This window comes from Accipiter gentilis, chromosome 6, assembly GCF_929443795.1.
Source record: "Accipiter gentilis chromosome 6, bAccGen1.1, whole genome shotgun sequence".
NCBI lineage: Eukaryota > Metazoa > Chordata > Aves > Accipitriformes > Accipitridae > Astur > Astur gentilis.
Window position 1 is genome coordinate 29,665,332 of NC_064885.1, and position 15,226 is coordinate 29,680,557.

Below are 15,226 nucleotides of genomic sequence, written 5' to 3' on the forward strand. Positions count from 1 at the left end.
AATATAAATAAAAAACATATGCAATACAAGCAGTTATAACTGATGCTCTTCATCTTCTTGAAGACATTTGAGAAACACCAATGACAAACAATGATTTTACAAACTCTTCATTTTAATACTTGTTAACCTTTTTTTGAATGGCATAAACAAAAAGTGGAGATAATTATATGTACATATGTGTATGTATATATAAAATTTCCCAACTTAAATGAATCAAGTGAGGGGAAAAGACGACCATCCGCAGCTATAATTTAGGAAGTACAAAGATGATCAAAGAACATATACACTGTTAGCTAGTACACTCAGTCACATGGATGGTAGTTTCTATTTGGAAAGTCAAACCTCAGACTGATAAACAAACGGTAACCTTTAAGGAAATACTCTTTTTGCTAATCTCCAAGATATGAACGGTGAGTATCTAATCCAATTTACCCCACACACCAAACCTGAAAGAAGCTGGCAGCTGGAGTTCCATTCAACCTCTTTTTACAAGGAGTAAGAAAAAGGCAAGCAGAGATACCAAAGTCAGACATTAGTAACTAGAGCTCTCTGAGGTAGGTTGGCCATGTGTCAATTCATACTTTGCCTCCAAACTACAATGGATCTCAATCTCCTAGTTACACTTTTGTTTCATGGCATACTTCAAAAGGGTAGAGTAAACCCTAACATACTTTCAACATCTTCGCTACAAATGGAGATTTTAAGCACTATTTCAGACAGACAGTCATGCAGACCAAACATCTTAAAAAAAAAAATTCCTTTCATTGATTAATGTGTCAGATGTTTGCCCGTAATCTATGATAATTCAACATCTCCCAAATGGGCCCTACAGCTCAACTGCATACAGTCTTGCTCTGAATACTTCAGTAATCATGAAGCAATAAGTACAGCTCTAGGTTTGAAGTCTACAAGTCACAGTTGTTGAGAAATTTCTAAGAGGCAGTGTATGTGCATGTTGCTCTGGGCAAATCTCTGTGCAACAACTCAAAATCCCATCAGTCAGTCAAGTACCTCACTACATGTTTCAAGTAGATAACTTATCTACTTGGACAAGTGGTAAGAAAGCTGTTATTTCCAATGCAGAAAGAGCAGGAATCATCCAAAATCCTTAGTTCTCTTATTCTAAAAGGAAAAGAGAGTTCTGACTTTCAGTATACAAAGGAATTCTTTTTGTTTTAAAGCCTGAATACCTGAAAGACTGAAAAACTGCTGCTTTTCCATGAAGTCCGGATACATTTTTTGGCAAGGAAAAAAAAAGCGCTTGTGTCCTGGGATATATTCTACCAGAGAAACATTTCTTCTGCTACTAGGAGCCACATCGCAACGTATGTCCCTGGCAGAAAAAATAGTGACCAAGAATGCCCTCTTTGAACAAAAAAAAGTAGCCAGATCTTCAAAAGGGCAACTCATGGGCAAATAAAAGCACAAGTTTTATTTTTCACTAAGGTGAGGGATCCCTATGCAAGGAGCAAGAAGGTGTAATAATTTGACCCAGCTGTTACAATACTGAAGAGCTAAGCAGAGGATAGGCCAAACATGTATCCACAGAAGTATTTGACAATTCTGACACAAAGCCAAAGCAAATATTCCAGAACCAATGCTGACCTTACTATTCTTTCTAAAAGGAAGTCTCAGAGTGAGCACTCCTAGAAAACAAATCCTGGAACAGATCAACCTACAAGATTCAACATGCAAACAGGATGCACACCCTCTCAAGACAATACAGACATTAACAACATGGCCTGGCTACAGGGATTTGACCATGAACCAGACACAAACAAATCAGCTGGCCTTATTACTGCCAGAGTTCCTGGGTCAGTGGAGATAAATAATGTTGATGGGGGTGGAGGGGGAGGGGAATGTGAAAGCTAGTGTTTCAAAATCTTGGGGAGGACAGAATAAAAGAAACATGACAGAAAAGAATAAATAAAAAATGAAGAAAAGTGTGCTGTAACCAGCTACCTAACAATTTCAGATGAAGGCAGCAGTCCTGCTCAATGTCCAGTCCTGACAGATGGTTATACTTGCCAGCACTGTTAAAGGAAAGGTTTAAGCAGACAAGTCAATGCAAGGAAGATCTAGTGATGGGCCATCCAATTTAGCAAAACTGGAGAAAGCTGTTGATCATCACAGTTCATAAGACGACATCAAAAATGTCTTCTTATATATATAAACAATAATATATGGGTTTCCAGACTCAAGGTAAGCATATAAATTTAGACTAATGAATTTTTTAAAGTCTCAAATAGACAAAGGCATTTGAAATGTGCTGTAGAAATACAAGAGGACAAATATGTGTATTGTGATGACGTAGTATTATTTGGCTTCTGCAGAACACAAAAGGATGATTAATCAGCATCAGCTGCAGTCTAATCTGGACCAGAAGAAATTGCTGGATAAACAGAAATACCAGCTCGGTATGAAACAGAGGAATGAAAACCTGATGGTCTCCTTAGGTCACCTGAATCAACACAACAGAGAAGAAATTAGTCTTTTATCCTCCTACCACTAAGGAAAATAAAAACGCCATATTAATGGGTGAAGACAGTCGTGAAATACAAAAGTAACAACATGGTATTTCTACTAAGTTCTGCATTTACTGGCTTAATTTTCATGTTATGACAGTGTTAACATTTACTGAGGAAATCAAAATTCTGAACATGATCAGAGCAAGAAACATATCAAGCCCTGGCACGAACACTTGCATATATTCCTATCTGGTTACTTGCAATTATGCTAACAGGAATGTGTCAATATCTATTGCATTATTTGCTTCTACTCTCCTCAAAAGAGGGGTTAGGTGGGGTGGGGTTGGAGGATATTGTAGATTATCTTTCTCCGAGTTTCAAATTGTAGAAGTGCACCTGAATGTATAACGCAACCCTTACCTTCTGGACGGTACTGAGCTACAATCGTTACTGCTTGGCCTGCGTTCTTCAGGGCTGCTGCTGCCTGTTCATGAGTTGCTGCTTTTAGATCTACTCCATTTACCTACAAGTAATACAAAAAAACAATTTATCAAAATAAATGTTTGTGTTTATCATCACAGAACATAGACTCATAAAAAAAAAATTAACTGGACACAAACTAGTTTCCATGCCATGTGCGTTTTCCCTGTTTCCAATATTACAAGCTAGTTAATACAAAGATTACTGATCCTTACTGAAATCCAAAGTCAATAAATGCTCTCTCACAAATACCCCTCTGTTAAGAAATAGTGTAATTGTCATAATATATCACTTAATGAATTTGTATTTGCTAAGTCAATTTTCTTATTGTTTAAGGCCGCCTTCTTTCTTTTTAAGGAGACACAGAAAATGTTATTTTCTGTGATGGTTCACCTCACCTTTCTTCAACAGGTCTTCAGGGATCTCCTTAGCCAAAGCATGCCTACAGACCATTATGTTTAACTTCCAGTGACAAACCACACCCTCCATGGGTCTAGCCTTGTTTTAAATGCAGCAGATTTAAAAATAGTGTCCAAAAAAAACTGAAGCAGGAATGTGTGTCACATTTTAGACCAAAAGCATTTTTCATAGTTCAAACGAAAATAAAGATGTACTTTAATATCAGCATTTTAATAACAGCAGAGCCAAAATTTAAGAGGAAAAAATTCCTCTTAAATAACTACTAAATTAAGATGCAATTGTCCAAAGACATGATTCTCCATAAATTAAGTCATTTCACAAAGAAACACACAAAATCTTTATGACCTTCAGTACTAATACAGAAGAAGCCCTTAGGTATGAGATGTATCTATTTAAGACTAACAAGAAGTTTAGCAGTTATTCCAGGAAGTAAAGCACCCAATTTTAGACACTACTGCCAAGTCTCTCCATCTCATTAGAAGGCTTATTTCTAAAGCCTGCATTCTTTCAATTTAGACACACAACCCCCTCAGCTACCAGACTAAGATTAATGTCTTCACTGAATATTGTCAGTGAATAGCTCTGAGAGAGCAAAGTGCTATTTTAATCAGGTTACAGATGAGCAACTGAGGCAGACTAAAGTCCTCAAAGATACTTTGGAAGTATATTGGCATCTGTTCCATTGTCCCAAATTTAGCTCACTTAATTATATTCTTTGCATATAAATCATTAACTGGCATTAATATAAAGGGAGGGGAAAACTTTTGTTGTTTAAGTAAAAGAAGCAAGGAATCCTACGGATATTATACGATCTCCTTTCCTAAGCTCTCCACTTAGGTCAGCTGGCCCTCCTGCAAGGATGAAAGAGATGAAAATTCCTTCTCCATCTTCTCCTCCAACAATGTTGAAACCAAGACCTGTTGATCCTCGATGTAGGACAACCTTTCTAGGCTCCCTGAATGAAAGAAAGGAATACGAAATCTTGGTCACTAGACATGAGTAGAAGTAAAATAAACAATTAGAAAAGCTAAGTTTTCTGAGAAAAGTAGTGTTGAAAATTCAGGTATCAAAAGTTACACATTTCTTATGGCAACAGCGTCCTGTGTCCCACCCGCACCTCCCTGGTCCCATCCCGTCCCCCCCGTCCCTCCCCACCCCCCCATGCTTAGACTTTCAAATAATAGCTTCCATTATTTGTATGCTTTCAATTCTGCTTCTAGATGCAACACAAAATCCCCTTCCTGTTGTTAGGTGAACTGAACAATCCATAAGTATGTATGTATTCTAAATTCTTATTATGCTACAATCCTATTCAGTGCTAAGTGTTATTACTTAACATTTTCCAGACTGTTTGAAGAGCCTTGATATAGCTCACTCTTACTCTATTTAATGGCAATAGCAAGCAACAAAATACTATTTTCCCCTTCTGAAACTAAAAGAACAAATTCTAATGGAAACACCAACAATGAAAAGTATGCCCTTACTGCTTTAATTTCACTCCAGTTGGTCAAGCAATAAATACAGCAAAGAAAAATTCAAGAAGTATGCATAAGCCCTTTTTAAAAAAAAAGATCAGAATTTTTTTGCATTCTCAAATACATTTGCCATTTATTTGCAGCAACTGCAATTTTAAAAAGTTAAATCTAAACCAAGTTGTTGCATTCTTTTTATAGAATCCCCTCCTGATTTGAATTAAGAGAGGAAAGAAGAAATACTGATCAAGTTCAGACAAGGCCAGACAACTTCTAATGCAGAAACGCTCCTCCCAAAAATCTACTAATCTGCTACTTGACCCAATACAAGAAAAGCATAAATGATTTCAGAAACAGACATTTCTGATAAAGCAGAGCAACTGTGCACTGCATTTGAAAAATCACTAGAGAGCACTAAAGAACAATTAATGGACATTCTTAAGTATTTGGAGACATTAATTATTAATTTATGTGATAAACTAAGAAGCTGCATATTTCCAAAACAAAAAATATCATTTAGTCTGATCTTTAAAAATCACTCCATTTTTGCACTAGCTCTTAAATCAACTTAGTGTCAAACTCTTAAATTTCACCCAGTCAGCTATTATATTCATTTATTCAGAGTACTATTTTGTTACAAATAAATGACATTGTGAAAACCTACGTATATTGCTCTGGATCGCACTAATACATTAACAAAAATGCTGCAGTTAGAGAATATAAATATCCAGTATCTTTTAAAATATTACTCAAAATTTCTAAACCTCTTTTTGGTATGGAGGGAATGGAAGGGGGGTGTGGGTAATTTAAAGAAAATCACCTAAAGCCTTCTCTGAATAACCCTTGCATTTCAGAAGAAATCTAAAAACTTCCTTTTATAGTAATTTTAAAGGAAAGCTATAAAACTGTATGTTCAGCAATGCTATCAGCAGGACAGAATCACTTTGGCTTATATGTCCACCTAACCCCAAGCTAAAAATAACTACAAAGACATATCCTACCTTCCAATACACTAAAATTCATTCTCCAACTTATTATACCACTTAGGTTTCAATTCTAGGTAGACCCTGCCTCAGAAACTGAGTGACATTATCCATATCAGATGATGTTGTGACACAGAATTCAGCAACAACATACTGAAAATACAATATAATATTCCTACACTTGCAGAACAGAAGGGTAACAAAATCAGAAGAGCTTCCCTTTATCAGCGATGATGAACAAAAGATTAATGCAATCTACTGAATCAGTGAAGGAATGGATGGTCTGTTAATGCGAAAGGATTAAAGAGCTCTCTAGCCTTTCTGGATTTAGGAATCCATCAAATCAAACCCTTGTCCGGGGGTGGGGAGGAACAGAAAAACAAACAAACAAACAAAAACCACCTCACAAACAAAAACAGAATAACAACTAAAAAACATTGCTGGCTTTAAAATAAGAAATAATCCCTAGTCTGCTCATACTACCATCATAAAAAAAGCTCAGTCAACTCATGGAGCACTTTGGCAGGGCGCTCTGATTTTAATGCCATTCCTGGACGGATAAATCATGTGTGTGTGCCCACATGTGCGTACATATAAATATATCTAGTTTTCTCCTTACAACAATGTTTACAAGTCTTACAAAACTAACATTTATTTCTTGAAACAAAATATGGTATTTGCTAGTATTTTGCCCACAAACAGATCTTACAAGCTTCCTTGGTTAACTAATTTGACATGTAGCTTTGGTTATTCATTACCTGGTAATCTCATCATCTCCAAGCATTCCCTTGGGAATTGGTGAATATCGCCCTGGTGATGCTGGGGGCAGGGACTGTCCCAGGTAGGCAGATGGAGTGATATGGTTATCTACTGGCTGAGAATAAGCTTCAAAGAGGAAAACAAACAAACAAACAAACAAAAACAAAACAAAACAAAACAAAAAGGCAAAATAAGCATTAAGGAAAAAGAGCTGGAGGAACTGAAACAGGAGTGATCTCTTCTAAAAACAAAATATAATAGTTCAAATGACACATTATAAATATCATAGTTCTAAAATATTGTGTTACATCTACACATTCCCCAGTCTCCTCACACTTCAAGTCAGTAAGCAAATTTTTCACAGTTTGATTGTGCCTCAAAAAAACCTTTTTTAGAAACAGACACTGTGGAGAGCTGAAGCCCATGAGGACAATCTGGAGATTTATCTGTTTTTAAAGTTGTCTTTAACTTGACTGAAGTCAATTAACAATTTCAGTTTCTTAAAATCACTACGTCAGAGCACCAGTGAAAAACAGAACATTTTAATGTACACTTCTGCCAAACTGTCAAGCTGCCTACCTCTTTCTTTTCAATGCTTTGATGCAGAGCATCCTAGCATCTCCAGAATACTCCAGGCCATTCTAATTGGTCTGAACAGGGAGGAATGTTAATTTCTTAGACACTGAACAAAACCACCTTTAATAGCAAAGGTACTGGCAGTGATGTTAGTATGTGCTCAGCCAACAGCACCCATCAGGAAACAAAGGTAGGATTATTCCACATCCTACTCTTCAAGGTAAGAGGCATCAATTTACTGAGAGGAATAAACAAGCTAGTGCAAAAAATTTTAACTGTACTGCAAGGGTCAGTTGCCTTATTCACAGGTTCGTTGATTAAAATTAGAAAGGAGTATTAAAAGGATTTAGTTTAACCTCTTGCATAACAGGACCCGAATCCTGTGCATGAAGTGCATATGTTTTACCTGAACCACAACACACATACTAGAAAAATTTAGCATCTTAATGATTTCAATTGATAGAAAATATTCTACAATTCCAGGAGAGTTGTTCCAATAAAAAAATCAAGAGGGTGCATTATATTTCCAAGTTAGGCACACCAATTTTAAGTGTCCATTCACCAGGCATAGTCATAACCACTCTCTCCTATTACTAAGCATATTCTGCAATTGAAAATCTTTTTCCTGGTGTAGGTGCTTCAAGCTTGGAGGCTGAAACATGGAGGGTGGGGGGACACTTGACAGATGCAACATTATTAAAGTTGCCAGACTTCTCTGCTCTTATTCACTTGCTGTATCTGGTGTGGTGCCTGACCTTTGAGGATTTACACTAAGCTTTTTAACTGAATAGACATGGCATAGATTGCAGAAGCGACCTGTATATTCTCCTTTTTTGTTTTTCTTTTTAAACCACTGGCAGAATGTTCGGATCATATACGAACTTCATCAAGAGTATTTTTATATGATAGATTTGCTAAATAGCCAGCTTTCAAACCACCCAATCTGCACTGGATTGATTCTGTATCATTCTAGATTCCTAGTAAACCTGTGTGCAGCAAATTCCATGTGTGGAGTATGTATCACATCAACATGGTCTTACCCCAATCAGTGGTTTAATAAAAGAGGTACCAAGCCAGATAGGAAACCCCTATAGTACCTTAATGCCTGGCACGTAACATCTGGTAATCATATCTGATTAGCCAGACTGCTTCTTATTCTTTAAAGCTCTGTCACAGTACTAGAGCTCTTTTAGTTTTCCAGAATGTGTTTCAGCAAGCATTAAAATCCACTATTAACAGCTTAGGTAGTTTAAAAGCACTAGCTGATAAAGTAATTAAGTTATGTTATTCAGACACACCAGCCCTCAGTGAGTTGCATGCTCTAGTCTGGGAACTGTGCAGAACTTTTGGAAATTGCAACTCTGGATTCACAAGGGGTTTCAGCAAAATTCAAAAACTGAGTGCAAGAGGTAGCCTGTCCCCCTCTACAACACAGACAAAAGGAAGCTTCCTCAAGTTAGCTTCATGAGATCTACAGCAAAGAGAACACTGCTTTTGCTAAAACCAAATGATCAACAAAAGCATTCATATTATTTCAGAATTCCCTAATAATTAGGAGTTGTTCAAGACACAACTCCTAAAACCATTTTTTAGAACAGCTGTAACACATGTACATTGCACCTTCATCCTTCTGCTCCCTGCAAGGATTTGAAGACTATAGAACCCACTACTTAATTCTTTCTGTCTGCCTTGGCACAATATTTAGCTTCTATGCACTGGTTACAGATTTGGACAGTTTACTGTCAATTTCAAAACTTGTTTTTTAGCCACATTGGAGTTTTGGCAACAGATTTTCACAATGATTGCCAAACCATACAGCAATATCTACTTTTCAATGGAAAAAAACCCCAAACACATGTATTTTAATACAATATAATATTGTATTTTAATACAATATTTTCATGTCACTGTATGAACTTTTTGTTTAAAGTAAATGATACTTTAAAAAATGACTAGTGTACATAAATATAGTTGTTTTGATTTTCCTCAGAAAATTTTACAGCTAAAGCACAAAAAAAAAAAAAGGAATGCAGTCTTTATGAGTGCTTTTCCAATTAGTGGAAAACAGGTTTTGATTAAAAAACCCTAAACAACTGTAGCACAGTATAGCAGCTCCGTACATTCTGTTCATGCACCAAATTTTCTCATTTCACACAATGAACTTACAATTGCTTTTAACAAATGAGTGGCAGCTATAAATGATGCATATTTTATAGGAGCAGAAGCAATCAGATTTTTCATAACAAATTCTACGGTCGTTGACTTACAGTACTTTTCATTTTATTGTTTTTAGGGTTCCTAAAGCTTTTACCTGCATCATGTTCAGAAACATACATACCATCTAACACTGTAACATATTCTTATTTTTTAAATTTTGTATTCTTTCACCGTATAACTCAGCTATTGAGCAATATAAGTTTTATTTCAGACCCGTGGACTGTTCCAAGTCGGCACTGGCTACATCATTTGTAAATTTCTACACACACTACTTGCTTACAAAAGTCAGGTCTTTTCTCAAGGCTGGTATTCTCAGCTCTAAGGAAGCAAATCTACAAGGCATAAAAAGGCTCTCTATGGAGTTCCTGCAAAAAACCATGCCTGCACCTTTCCTAAAATCGTTTTAGCTGGAGATTATACCTGAAGAATATTAATATTCATGAGGAACATGACAGAAATAAAAGGCAAGCCATCACTTTCTGAATCCTAAATCAGGCCTAAACTTCTGTTTCCAAGTAAATATTATTACTGATGTAACTGATAAAGGAACTGTGTTTTGGAGGAACAGAAAATTACATGCATAAAATGAACTTGCTTTGACAGGAAAAGTCAAAGACTCTTAAGGAGACATTCTAGTTCCAAATCCACCCCCACCTTGACATAACAGTTCTACACAAAAAGAAATTGGAAGATTTCCTATTATTTCTGTATTATCTGCAAACTGAGGATGCCAATCACAGGTACAATCTCTAAAGTAGCAAATAAAATTAAAACTTTATTGTAATTTACTGTTATTACCTATTCTTCTCTTCCTGTATTTATGCCATTTAAAGAATAAGGCATTTTTGTCTCTAGTGAGGAAACTGATTATTCCCTACCTTGCAGTATTTTATTTCTCAATGCAAGGTGGAAATACCATACCAACACACACACACGTGCACACACACAAAGGTAAAATCTTTAAAATTTACTAGGACTTAAAAATGCATCATGAATAATGTAGGAGGCCTGTATAGGAAGCAAGCCCTCTGTCTCTCAAAAACTGTGTAGAGACTTTTCTGTCTCTGATATTCTACAATACGCACTGTACAGGTAACGTTGGTGTTTTTAAATAGCAAGCTCTAGACCTTCTTAGTAATATTTCAACCAAACAACTTTAAAAGCATTAATAACAACAAGTTACTGGGCATTTGTTCCAGGAACCATTTAATGACCAACATTTATATAGAGATTATTGAGGCAGTTTACATTCCCTACTACAGAAGCCTAATAGCTATGATTATCAAATATACAAATCAGTTTAGTTGCCAATGGTGCTAGTCACCTGGGTGGCATCAGTCCACAGGACCATCCCACCTACAGTGCTGTTGTTCCTCTGCATACAATGAACATAGTTATTTTTGTTGAATTTCCATGTTTCCCATACTGGAAGTTCTCGTCTTTCAGTGTCTCAGAGACGGGATGCCACACAAGAGAACATTATTCAAATGGCAATGTGCTCAGAAAGAACAATCTTACATAATTGCATTATTCTTGAATCAGAAAACGGAGATCACTGTAACTGTTTAAACTAGCAATCCACACCTCGAGTGTTAAAAGACAAATCTCACAGAAGCAATCAACTATTCCAGACTGCCAAGGGCTGTGGTCAAGCTTTCATTGCCCATACACATACCAGTCTCTAGAGCTACAGCACACAACATGAACTGTTTTTTCTACATTCATTCCCTGCTAAATGCTCAGACAGCCTCAACTTCTTTAACAAGATTTTCAACATTAACTTCCTCCACAAGCAGCCAGAAGACATTCATGCATTCTGATAAATATCAAATGATAAGAGGTCAATTTTCAGCCCCAGGTGCACAGCAGGATGTGTACTCTTCTCAATAAATACTGCCATAGATCAGAATCTCAGAAACCTCTTGATCAAATGTCCCTCAATTCAAAGACACTAACCCCAAAGAAATATCCAATATCAAATGATTTAATTATCTATATGGATGCTACCTTACTTTGTCCCATTTTTTCCGCCATCAGACCACCTGACAAGACCATACTATTGTGTGGCTGGTACTCTTACTACAGTAGTTCTAAAAGAAAACAGATTTTGCAGAAAACCTAGATATTGAAATTTGTGAACCTGGTTCTCAAACAGTTCTTCAGTATCCCTAGCTCTGCATTTTAAGTCCCCATCACCAGGGAAAGTGAGGCAGCCCTACAACTAAACGAGACCAGTTCCAAAGAGAAAGTCTTAAAGACAACCAAATTCTGAATTTGGTGTTGTCTGGACTTTTGAATGAATTATCATATTTACAAAAGTTAGCACAGTGAGCAGCAATCTACTGTATGTTCTGCAGACAGTGCAGATACCAAGATGGTAAGTACCATGCACTGTGCTTTTAGTTGTTTCTGATAAAATGAGTGTTTAAAAAACACCCATGCAAATTTTAAAAAAGAAAAAAAAGGTGAGTTTTGGGCAGTGAGCAGTCTACGTATATACTCAGGTAGTAGACAGAGTTTCTACCTTAACATCATTTGTAACGGACATGTCCATAGGCAGCACCTATGAGGATTTAAGAGATTCAGTAGTGAAAGTAATAGTACGTATTACTTCTTTATGATGGGCCTGAACTCCTAAGAACCTGGATAAGAGGATTTTGATGGACAGAAATACAAAGGAAGATTGCAAATACATGTCTCAAAACAGCTGCAGGTGAGTAGGTTAAGAAAGACGACTGGTAACTGTTTCAACGTTCACTCATAATCCAGGTGATTCTAGAAAATACCTCTATTTCTATCATCTGGGAAAAGCTCTTCAGAGTCCCTAACCTAAGGCTCCTGAGCCAGGTACTGCTCTGCTAAATGCAGCATCACTTTTGGACATCTCATCTGAGATGAGAACAAAGATAAAAACAAACCTTGAAGTGGTGGCCCTGAAAACATCAGCTTCTAAACTGCTATCCACAGGAGCCACCACTTTTTGGTATGAGTTCTATCTAATTGAGCAGCTCCCTACAGAAAGTGGAGGCTTTCTAGTTGCAAAGTTGTAGTACACCTTTATAAAGAAGCAACAGCCCTTGAGGAGATTGGTATCTCCCTTTGAAATTTCCATTGTAAATGTGAAAATATTGAGGGGTACTGAAAAAGCTTTTGTTCTGCTCTGTATTAGAAAAATAGCATCTTAGCCATATGCAGTTGCTTCTTATAGGCAAAGATTTAGGAAAAGACTAAACAGATTTCCTTGAATTAAGCCATTAAACACCTCAGGCAAGACCTTTGGATCTATTTTGTATGCAAAATTCAGGCAGTAGATCCTGAGTCTCCATGCCAGGTGCAGTAACAGCCAGCTGCACTTTGATCAACAGAGACATACAAGCATGTGAAGCCTTGGGTAGGAAAGGCTGTCCTGTTGTATGGAAAAGAAACAGACTAAAGTTTCATCAAAGGACCCGGCACTTTGCAGAAGAATGTTCTTTGATTAACTGTTGACAAAAGTCTACCAGAAACAGCTTAAAAAAACCCAGAGTAACTTCAGACAGAGAGAACTGAAGGTTAAAACTGCAGCTAAATGAAACAAAACCCAGAAAATCCACTCAAAAGTACAGACAGCACTTTAGCCCACAAACCTTATCAAAGGTCACCAAAGGACAGAAGACAAACACATGGAATCTAAGAATCCTCGTGTGATTTTTTCAAAATGCTTCAGCAGGAAGAGAAAGGTTCACAGAAGAAGCTGCTGGAGCTTGAGGGGCTTGACAGCTGAAGAGATTGGCGTTTCACCTCTCAGTGGACAGAAGTGCCACTTCACACAAAGGACAGGATACTGGGCTGCACAGAATGCCACTGTCTCTCTCAAGTCTCACGTACAAGGAGAGCAGCCAAATGGAGAGAAACTTGGGAGGGAGGACAGTAATGGGACATTAATGGCCTACATGTGTGGCCAGGTCATTTACCTCCAGAAAATGGATGTGAGACTAACTCATGTATACTGGGAAATTAAGGACTCAAAGCCAGATGGACGCGCACATCCTCATGGCAATCGTGCGGGATTACCCTTGACAGAACTTCCCTGAAGAGCAAACAGACATGGTAAGAAGGTATACTTGAAGATACCACTGTCTTTTTTATGGCCCTTATGTTATGATGCAATTAAATTCTATTAACTGAGTCTCCAGCTCATCCACCATTTGAGAGAAATTAATTCACTGCATGAGAAGAGGGCCAACCACATGTCCTTATGCATACTGCTAGAGCAAATATTCCTTTAAAAGTACATATTACTACAGATAATGTGAATATAATTATAATCACCCAAAAGAGAACATCAATTTGTAGTCAAAGAGGAAATATGACTGCTGCTTCAAATAAGACCCTCAGCAGTCTGATCTCACCTACCTAAAACCAAACTACTGAACTACAGTATTGAGAATCAGTCGCGCTGAGTTTGGTATCTCTGTTCTTAACTTCTCGAGTCTACAGACAGTCTTTTTAACATCAAAGTATCATTTAATGAACAGTACCAAAGCACATAAAAACGTAAAATGAGAATCTACATTTATATCCAACTATTCCTTTATGGTTGCCTAGTAAAGGAGTAGGTTTGTCAAATCCTACTACAGGTTCCTTCCTCCACTCTCACAAAGTGAACAGTTTCAGTTCAGTTTTCCTCCCAAAAGAGATAACCAGTCCTCTAAATTGCTACAACACTTTGTTCTTTTCCATTGAAGCCTTACTGCAACTTGTTTTTTAATAATCAGAGGCACTGAGCAAAAGTTATTATGACTTTTACCAATATCAGGGTATCACTGATTTATTAGGAATGGCCAAATTATCAGGAATGAGCTCCTTCTCTACCTTCCTCTCCCCAAACTTTCTTGAGGCTTTGCCTTTGCCCCCACAAAAGATTTATAAAGTAAATATCCCAATGATTGAGTCAAGATACAGTAGCAATAGATAAGATACTTCTATGTTTGTCACATCACCACCCACAGCAGTGTAATTGCATTACTGCAACACTACGAAGAACACTACATACAAATCCGGTTACCTCTGTTCCAGAAAAACTGAATTCAAGGTGAAATATATGAAGAGGTCAGCTATGATGGAGAGAGAAAAAGAAGCCTGCCTTCCAAGGAAACAGTGGGAAAGGTTGAATTATTGGACAAACTAGATACTCGATAAGGGAAAATGGCTGCTCTCTAACCATATATTTGAGTGTAAAACTAGGGATGAATAAGTGAAGGCTGAAAATTAAGTTTTATGTCAAAGAATGGAGCCTTCAAGAGCACCCTTCTAATAAGACAGTGAAGACATAAAACCTAATTAGCTCCAAATTGTAATTCAATAAGCTTACAAATATATTTAAGGACACTGTAGCTATCACCGATAAATTATGGGCTTATAAGGTACTTCAGTCCTTTGTTCTGCTGCACTTTTTTTGTTCTTTACACACTGTTTTAGATTACATCAGTGGCTTTTTAGTCCAAAAGTGTTCCTTTTTCACATAAAGTAGTATCTGAACAGATCAGTGCTACATATCAATTACTAATATCTAACAGCAGGAAACAGAAAAACACCTAAAATAACTCTCCCCCAGAACTATTTTATGTGACAAGGTGAGTAAAACTGGTTATGCAGAAAAGTCCACCTATTCAGTCTTGAAAGATACAGTTATATCATTCTCATCCCTTTCTCCAAACACTAAATGGTAATATCCCTCTTGAAGAAACAATACATTAAATTCAAATTTTTCTTTACATTGTAGTTCAACACTGAACTTTCTGGATTTGGACATTTGACTTAAAAAAGACTCCTGTAAGTAGTACCCTTATGTCAACAAGAAGCTCCTGTA

General features: G+C 36.9%; 1 protein-coding gene across 28 annotated transcripts in view; it reads right to left on the reverse strand.

Annotated features, from left to right (window-relative positions):
• The window catches only part of DLG1 (discs large MAGUK scaffold protein 1), a 170,115-nt gene that overhangs the window by 40,866 nt on the left and 114,023 nt on the right, over positions 1-15,226 (reverse strand). For all 28 annotated transcript variants that reach the window (XM_049803821.1, XM_049803819.1, XM_049803818.1 and 25 more), the window contains 3 exons: positions 6,582-6,708; positions 4,167-4,323; positions 2,889-2,991 (listed from right to left, as the gene is read on the reverse strand). In XM_049803821.1, the coding sequence (XP_049659778.1) occupies positions 2,889-2,991; positions 4,167-4,323; positions 6,582-6,708 (387 nt within the window). The remainder of the gene's footprint in view (positions 1-2,888; positions 2,992-4,166; positions 4,324-6,581; positions 6,709-15,226) is intronic.